The sequence below is a fragment of the Corylus avellana genome, chromosome ca1 (assembly GCF_901000735.1).
Source record: "Corylus avellana chromosome ca1, CavTom2PMs-1.0".
Classification (NCBI taxonomy): domain Eukaryota; kingdom Viridiplantae; phylum Streptophyta; class Magnoliopsida; order Fagales; family Betulaceae; genus Corylus; species Corylus avellana.
This window is the reverse complement of record NC_081541.1, coordinates 26,614,553-26,623,202: the sequence shown is the minus strand read 5'-3', so window position 1 is coordinate 26,623,202 and position 8,650 is coordinate 26,614,553. Positions and strand designations below refer to the sequence as shown.

Genomic DNA, 8,650 nt, shown 5'->3' with positions numbered 1-8,650 from the left:
AATTAAAAGCGCTTTTAAGGGTAAAAAAAGCCTAAAAATAGTTAAAACGCATTTTTGACAAAAACTTAAAAATAAAGCTTTTGCTTAACGTACTTTTTGACTTAAAATCTATATTTCTCAAATGCAATCTCAAATAGGCTCTTAGCAGATAGCTGTACAATTGTCATGCATACAACTCAACGATATGCAGTAATAATCAGCTAATGTATCAGCACTAAACAAAAAAAAAAAAAAAAAAAAAAAAACCAAAATAAAAAATAAAATTAATGATTGATATTCACCTACATGTCAGCCCAATTGACTAATTTGTCCCTAGCTAGACAATTCTTCTTCGGCTAATCCAACGGTTTCCCTCACCACATACTTGATACATGTCTAGATTGCATCACCCCAAGGACATAACTTCCCTGTCAACTTGAAAAATAAGTAAATAACATTCGGCAAACATTTCTCTCATTTAAATTTTTTTAATTTAATTTAATTTAATTTAATTTTTTTTTTTTTTTATTTCTCCCCAAAAAATTTAAATTCCTCTTTTTTTTTTTTTTTGGTATTATGGCGGGTAAATATTACTAGTAAAGCAATAATACATTGTAAATGCTAAATACATAAAGTAGTCGTTTCTTTTCACCCTAAATTTCTAGCTTGATATATATATATATATATATATATATATATATATATATATATTCTTCTGTTGAATAAGAAATTCAAGAATTAGGGACAATCAAGCAAGAACCTTACAAAAGCACCACGACAGTAGACGAGCAAACAATTCAAAATAATCCAAAACCAAACAACTAAACTAACTGATCTATATGATTTTATCAAAAAAAAATCATATATGTTTGAAAGAGACTTTTGGACTCCACTCTATGTTTGAAAGAGAGGAGTTAATGGTGTAAGACTCTGTTAAGTAAATTAAAAAAAAAAAAAAAAAATGTGCCTCTCAAATCTTATAAGAACATGTGGTAATTTATTAGACTCAGTTGAATGATATTTTTCCAACACAGTTTAAAGAAAACAAAACCGTCTTTTAATTTGTACTAAATACTGGAATTAGTTATCCAATTAAATAGCAATGAGATTGCAGCAAAGGGAATGCGACATTGCATTTACCATCACCATGGTTCACAGTTGTTGGACAATGTTTAATTGGCCTTGTAAGTAATGCTACATACTCATCTCTCATCTCACTTTCATACCAATTGACTCATAACAGTTTTCATCAGCCCTTTATTGTAAAAAAAAAAAAAGAACAAGTACAAAGGCTGATGGACACTAACACATCACTCTAATAATATAAGAGCGAGATAAGAGATAAGTATTTAAAATTTGTGATGTCCAGTATTCAAATTAATGAACCTTTTATTTCTTTATTCAACTGTATTGTAGAAACTTTCTCAGTGGACAAGAAAATCTCTCCAATTAAATAGGGTTATATTATTGTCTCCTTATAATTCTTGTTCGAACTTTTATTTTCCTTGGAGTCATAGCAGCTAGCTAGCTTAGGCAAAAGGCCTCTGATTGTTGCAGTCTAAGTTGTCCCCATAGCTTACTCCAAATGCGCCACAGTTCCTTTGTAGAACCTGATCCTATTATCTACTTTACTGTCAGGACCACGCCTACATTCGAGCCCACCGTTGATTATGTTAGTGATGACACCATAGCCTAGAACTAGGCCTGCAGCCGCGTCGGTGGCTGTTGGTGTCCATATTCCAATGATGACATCGTAGCTGGATGGCTTGTTTTGTTTACGGGGTCATCGAAAACCATTTGGCTGTCTTGAAAGATATTCCGGGGTTTGTAGTTAACGGATCCGGATTGTTTATCAGGTCCAATCCAATTGCTTTACCTGCTGCAGTATGGTTGTTGTTGATCAATTCAAAAAGCAACACCCAAAGTCAGCGTCAAATTACTTTTAAAATATATATAAAATTAAAAAACAGTCAGCGTCAAATTGTGATGAATGCAAGGTTGAGCTTCCAAAGTGATGGATAAATACACGAGGATGCAATAATCAAAACTGAGGTGTACTTTGGCTCAGGAACTTGTGAGGGGTTATCGTAAGGAAAAAGGAAAACCTAGGTGTACTTTGAAAATAGACCTTATGAAGGCCTATGATTCGGTGAATTGGGAATTTATGCTTCATTGCCTTCACTGTTTTGGTTTTCCTAATAGATTTTTGAGCTGGATCAGGGCGTGTATTACTTCTCCTAAATTTTCTGTTTGTATCAATGGTACTTTGGTTGGCTATTTTGAAGGTAAAAAGGGGTTGAGGCAGGGTGACCCTATTTCTCCTTACTTGTTTGTTCTTGCTATGGAGGTTTTCTCTCGGATTATGGCTGCACATATTGGTGGTAATGGTGGTTTTAAATTCCATCCTAAATGTGAGAGAATGAAGCTTACTCATTTGTGTTTTGCAGGTGATCTTTTGATTTTTTCAGAAGCTAGTTTGAGTTCTATTAAAGTTATCAAGGCTGCTCTTATTGAGTTTGAGAATTTGTCTGGGTTGAAAGCTAATCCTTCTAAGAGTTCTCTTTATTGTTCTGGAGTATTAGATAGAATGAGGCATATTCTATTGGATGATTTGATGATGAAGGAAGGTCATTTCCCTGTGAGGTATCTTGGGGTTCCTTTTATTTCGTCCAGACTTTCTGCAGCTGACTGTGGGGCTTTACTTAGTAGAATTTCTGGCCGTATAGATTCTTGGCTTTCTAAGAATCTTTCATATGCAGGTAGGCTCCAGTTGTTATCTTCTGTTCTTTATAGTTTACAAGTATATTGGATGGGAATTTTCATTCTTCCTAAAAAGATCATTAGAGCTGTTGAACAAAAGTTCAATAGGTTTTTATGGAATGAGAAAGAAGAAGGTGTAGCTAAAGCTAAGGTTTCTTGGTCTGATCTCTGTTTTCCTAAAAAGGAGGGAGGTTTGGGCTTAAAGAAGCTTGAAACTTGGAATCAAACTTCTATGCTTAGGCATATCTGGAGTATATTTGCCAGGTCTGGTTCTATTTGGATTGCCTGAGTTAGAGAAAATCTATTAAAAATAAGGAGTTTTTGGAGTGTAGGTATTCCTCAAAATTGTTCATGGAGTTGGAGGAAAATTTTGAAGCTGAGATCTATTGCTAAAAGGTTCTTGAAGTTTGAAGTTGGGCATGGGGATAGCATTCATATGTGGCTGGATTTGTGGCATCCTGCAAGAGTTTTGATTGAGCAATATGGCTTTAGGGTTGTTTATGATGCTCAAAGTAATATTGAAGCTAAGCTGTCTTCTGTCATTTGCAATGGAGATTGGTTTTGGAGACCTGCAAGATCAGAAGCTCTAGTTGATATTCAAGCTAGGCTTTCTGAAGTTTCTTTAGGCCAATGTGATAAGCCAGTTTGGACTGCTTCTAAAAAGGGTGTCTTTGTTAGTGCAGAGACTTGGGAAGCCCTTAGAAAGAAGAATGTAGAGGTTACTTGGTGGAAGTTAGTTTGGTTTCCTCTTGCTATTCCTAAGCAGGCTTTTATTTTGTGGCTTACTATGAAGGATAGGCTACTTACAGGTGAGAGGTTACTCAAATGGGGTTATAAGGGTGAGGTTCAGTGTTGTTTCTGCCATTCTCAACTAGAAACTCGTGATCATATTTTCTTTGAATGCAGCTTTAGTTCGAGAGTTTGGAAATGTTGCATGATTCGTTGTAAAATTGATATGCCTCTTGTGATTTGGGATGAACTTGTGCAGCTTGGTTGCAATAAGTGGGGAAAGAACTCTCTTAAGTGCTTGATTTGTCAATTGGTTCTTGGTTCTGTTATTTATAATCTCTGGCGTACTAGAAATGAACTTAGACATGATGGTGTTCCAAAAACTGAAGAGCAGCTACTGAAGCAGATTTTCTGGGAAATCAGGGCTAGAATTGCTGTAAAAAGAGGTTTTCCTAGAACTAGGGAGAACCTTTTGTTGTGTTCATTGTGGAATTTGCCTTCTGCCATCCTCTATAATGTTGGCTTGTAGTTCTGTTTTTTGTTTTTAATATGTAAGGGTTGTAAGGGGTTGTTTTGGTGTTGAGTAGTTGCTGGTTTTGTAGGTTTTTGTTTTCCCCTGGCTTTGTAAGGGGTTGTATTTGTGTTTCAGTGTTGCTCTGTTTTGAGCTTTGATTTTAATGAAATGCTTATTCATAAAAAAAAAAAAAAAAAAAACAAAACTAAGGATTAACTCTTTGTCACGATATAAATTAAATAATTAAATACATTTATTTATTAATTGAAAATTTTAAAATAAATGGTGATTTAAAGTAATACCAGAGTAAAGATTTTGATGTTGAATTCTATGTTCATCATTCACCTTCTAATATTTCAATTAAATATTTCACGTGTTGGGTCTCACCTATTAAGGTAGAGTCTGAGTCCACACGTGAGAGATTGAGGGAGTGTTAGAATATAAATTAAACAATTAAATAAATCACTTCCTATCTGCATAAACTTAACATCCAATAATAATGTTCACGGTTACGTCAAGCACATGAGAATATGTTTAGCATTTCTCATCAAAATTTGATAGTAAAAAAATACCAGTTAAACTAATGTACACACATCGATCGACTATATATCGTAGGTGAGTTCCCTTGCATTGTATGTTGACTTTTTTTAATCAATCCAGTTCCACCGTCAAATTTCTCAAATTTTAAGCTCTCGAAATCTTGCATTTAAACGGATACCTTCTGGGAAAAGCCCTAAAGATAATCTTATGATTCTTCTAGTCGTTCAATATATATATATAATTGCAACTTGGGGCACATTTTGCTTGTAAATTAAATACGTATATATTTGATTTTGAAATGAGTATAATGAATTGTTAGATGCTGTCTGATTTAACAGCATGGATCGGGCTTCCGTGCTGTTAACATAAAAACAGCACAATCTGCAGTTAAAAAATGGGTGGTCAGGATTTAAAAATGGCAAGATTTACTCAAAAGATGTAAACGCCGTTTGTGACCTTCTTTGGCTACGTTCACCGGATGAAAAAACGTTTCTTTGAGAAAAAATTACCAAACGCTGGCTTCTTTCTTCTTTCCCACTAGCCACTAAGCAACATAGATTTGTAATTCTCTAAACTTGCGCTCGGGCCTGGGTCTGGTGTTGCTGCTTAGACTCACATTGTGTAAGCTTTGAGACTCACACAAAGCTTCGATTTCATGGCTCTTTTTTTCTCTTTTTTTTGGGTCTTTGCTTTGAGACTCAGAGTAATTTTTTCTCGGTTTAGGCGGGGTCCAGGCGGGACCTGGGTGAGTCACAGCGGACTCGGTTAGGATACCTCTTAAACTTGGTCAGGATATTTTCTTAATTTAGAGTTTAATATAATTTAATCGAATATATATATATATATATATATATATATATATATATATATATGTTTCTCATTGAGAATATGTTCAATGTTAAAATAAACACTAAATAATTCTCCTTTATTTGTAGTGACATCTAAAATATATATATATATATATATATATATATATATATATTTTCCAAAAAATAATTTTTCAGGAAGATATTTTCTGACAAAAAGCATTTTACATCGAAACAAACGAGCCTAAGCTTTGATTCCATGGATTTTTTTTTTTTTTTGGTCTTTGGGTCTTTGCTAGACCGACCTCTGTAATCGAGTTACCCGCTCCAGTTTTTTGTAAGGACCATATATCGCTTACTATTGAGGCAAGTGCATAAGCTCAGAGTTTTTGGAAGAAATTGAATGCTCTCAGATCTTTGAAGGACTTCACTTTGAGTTCTAAGGAGTTTGTGAAGAATGGAGATGCACGAATACTTGTTACTTAGTGGGAAAGAAGAAAGAAGCCAGCGTCTCGTAGTTTTTTTCTCAAAGACGTTTTTTCAGCCAGTTAACATAGACAAAGAAGGATACAAACGGCGTTTGCGTCTCTTGAGTAAAACTTGCCTTACTAAATCCTGACCACCCATTTTTTAACCGCAGATTGTGCATGGAAGCCCGATCCATATCAAGTGTCAGATTTAAATTATGTCGAAATATGAGTATAAGACTATATATATAGATTAATTATAACCTGACCCATTAATTTAAACGGATCGAACTCTTCACTCTTATTTCGCTAATTTCATGTTAGGTTGATGTCGAATTCATGAATCGTAACTAACTAATTCGCCAGAGACAAGAGTGCGTGAGTTGAATCGGTCAGAGGGCATGGGCCTTTGTCACAATAAGGTTTACTTTCTTTCTCTTTTATAAAGCAATATCCCCATTCATATGGGTGCCATCTTGTGCTTCTGGCCAGCCTCCTACACAAAGGCCATTTCCTAGCTTGTCTTCCACACTGTTCTGGCGAGGTTAATTCGTAGAAAGCTAAGGAAAAAGACAACGAATTAAGGTGTACGAATACTTCATTTCTGTGCGATGTGATGTGTTTTTTTGGGTACATATAGGGTGTTGTTCTGGTCCTTTTCGATTTTCCTTGATTAAATTTTATTCACATGGGCTGCTTGACTTCCCCAAGGACATGTCCCTTTCTTGTCGGTTTTGTGGAAGACAAGTGCAAAAGAGGCAATATATTTCCAGAGAGATTATATTTTCCACACTCAACTTCCAATTTTGGAGTTCCATTATGCGCTAATCTGTTTGAATGCTGGACATCACATCAATACAACTGATCTGTAAGCTGCACCTCCAAAATTCAAGTTTATTAAAACTCTTAAGACTTCTTTATTCAGCAGTAATATTGTAGAAACTTTCTCATTGTACAAGAAAATCTCTCCAATTACGTAGGGTTTATTGTCTCCTTATTATACTTTTTTGAACCTTTATTTGCCTTGGAGTCATAGCAGCTAAGTAGCTTAGGCAAAAGGCCTCTGACTGTTACAGTCTAAGTTGTCCCCGTAGCTTACTCCCAATATGTCACAGTACCTTTTGTAGAACCCGATCCTGTTAGCCACTCTACTATCAGCACCACGCCCACATTCCAACCCACCGTTGATTATGTTGGTGATCACTCCATAGCCCGAAACCCGACCAGCTGACCTGTCCGCAGCGGACGGTGTCCATTTTCCGATGATGACATCATGGCTAGACGGCTTGTTTCCCTGTGGGGTCATCCAAAACCATATGGCTGTCTTGAATGATATTGTTGCATCGGTGGCTACCAGATCTGGATTGCTTATGAGATCAACTCCAATGGCTTTGCCTGCTTGCCCGTAGTTGTAGTTGCTGTCAAAGTCACCCAATAAACAATCAAAGTTGTCAGAAGTCTGTGGGGTCAAAGTCTATGATATTATAGCTTGGGTTGTTAAACAAATTCAATACAAAATTAACAAATTAAAATTAATGGGTTGGACCTGTTTAATTAAATATGTCAGGTTAGGATTGACTTATACAGCCTTATACGAATGTTTTGACACAATCTGAATCTGACACATGATATTAAGGGTAGCAATTGTTGACATAAAATACAAACCCGACATAAGCTAAATACAAAATTATTGAGCTAAGGTTAAGAGATTTGACTCATTTAATTAAATAGATCGAGTTATGATTAATTTATATAGTCTTGTATGATTGTATCAATACTTCGACACGATCTAAACCCAATAAACATACACATATCGTCACCCTTAATTATATGTTTAATTCAGAGACTTACTGAGTGAGTTGAATCGGTCCCCTTCCATAGTATTGTTTGCCGGCAGCACACGACCATTGACCGGACGGCGTACAGTAGGCTTGCTTGTTGGTTTCCGTAACAAAGCAATAACCCCATGCATATGGGCCATCTGGTGCACTTGCCCATCCTCCTACACAAAATACGATTTTAATCATCTTTTGCAATTAAATTGAGCAAATTAATCCAACAAACAACAACATAAAAAGCAAATTAAATTGCTTACTCACCTGTGGTCTCATGAGAGGTTTGAGCCAAGAAAGCTGCAATCTCCCTTTTACGTGCAATAGCATCACCATTTGTGCCAAAGCCACCAAAAGATCGAGCAGCAGCGATGAAAGCATTGTATAGGTAGAATCCATTGCTTTTACATCGCCCATCGTTTCGATATTTGAGCAGCTGGTCGAAAAGAGGGCCACTGATGATGCTGCCGACATCGCTGCCGCTCTGTGTCGGGGACGGGGTCGGGTTGGAGGTTGTACATTGGCTCTGGCAGCCAGTCTCACAGTAGGTATTTGAGCTGCCACACCAGCCAAATTTGCTACAACATAGCCTATTTGGACATACAGCTCCACCTGCCTGACTTCCACATTGTTCTGCTAAGGAGGTTCCAAGCAAGAAAGCTAAGGAGAGAATTAAGGTATAGGCCTTCATTTTTTGTCTTTGAGGATTTGTATGGTTTGTAGAAGAGAATGGTGGGTATATATAGCCTTATTTTATATCTTCATTTCGAGGATAAGGAGAATTTTTTGTTTCGAGAAGAAAAAACAAAAGGGACATTCGCTATCAATAGATGACCATCAAGAGTGATATCTTCATTTCGAGGATAAGGAGAATTTTTGACGTTTTGATAATAGAATATTAATTCCAGCTTCACAGTGCTATGCAGCCCCAGAAGTCTTCATGATTTTCAACCACTTTCACAATACTAGTCTTAGGACTTTCACAATACTAGTCTTAAGACGGTTTGGAATTGAGTTTGAGAA

General features: G+C 36.1%; 1 protein-coding gene and 1 pseudogene across 1 annotated transcript; both read right to left on the bottom strand.

Annotated features, from left to right (window-relative positions):
- Window positions 1–1,508: 1,508 nt before the first annotated feature.
- Window positions 1,509–6,829, bottom strand: LOC132168370 (endochitinase-like; annotated as a pseudogene).
- Window positions 6,663–8,349, bottom strand: LOC132190820 (endochitinase-like). The gene is made up of 3 exons (XM_059605861.1): window positions 7,895–8,349; window positions 7,647–7,797; window positions 6,663–7,213 (listed from the first exon to the last, which is right to left on the bottom strand). Exons 1-3 carry the CDS (start codon window positions 8,316–8,318, stop codon window positions 6,844–6,846), a joined length of 945 nt encoding a protein of 314 aa, XP_059461844.1. The 5' UTR covers window positions 8,319–8,349; the 3' UTR covers window positions 6,663–6,843.
- Window positions 8,350–8,650: the final 301 nt, after the last annotated feature.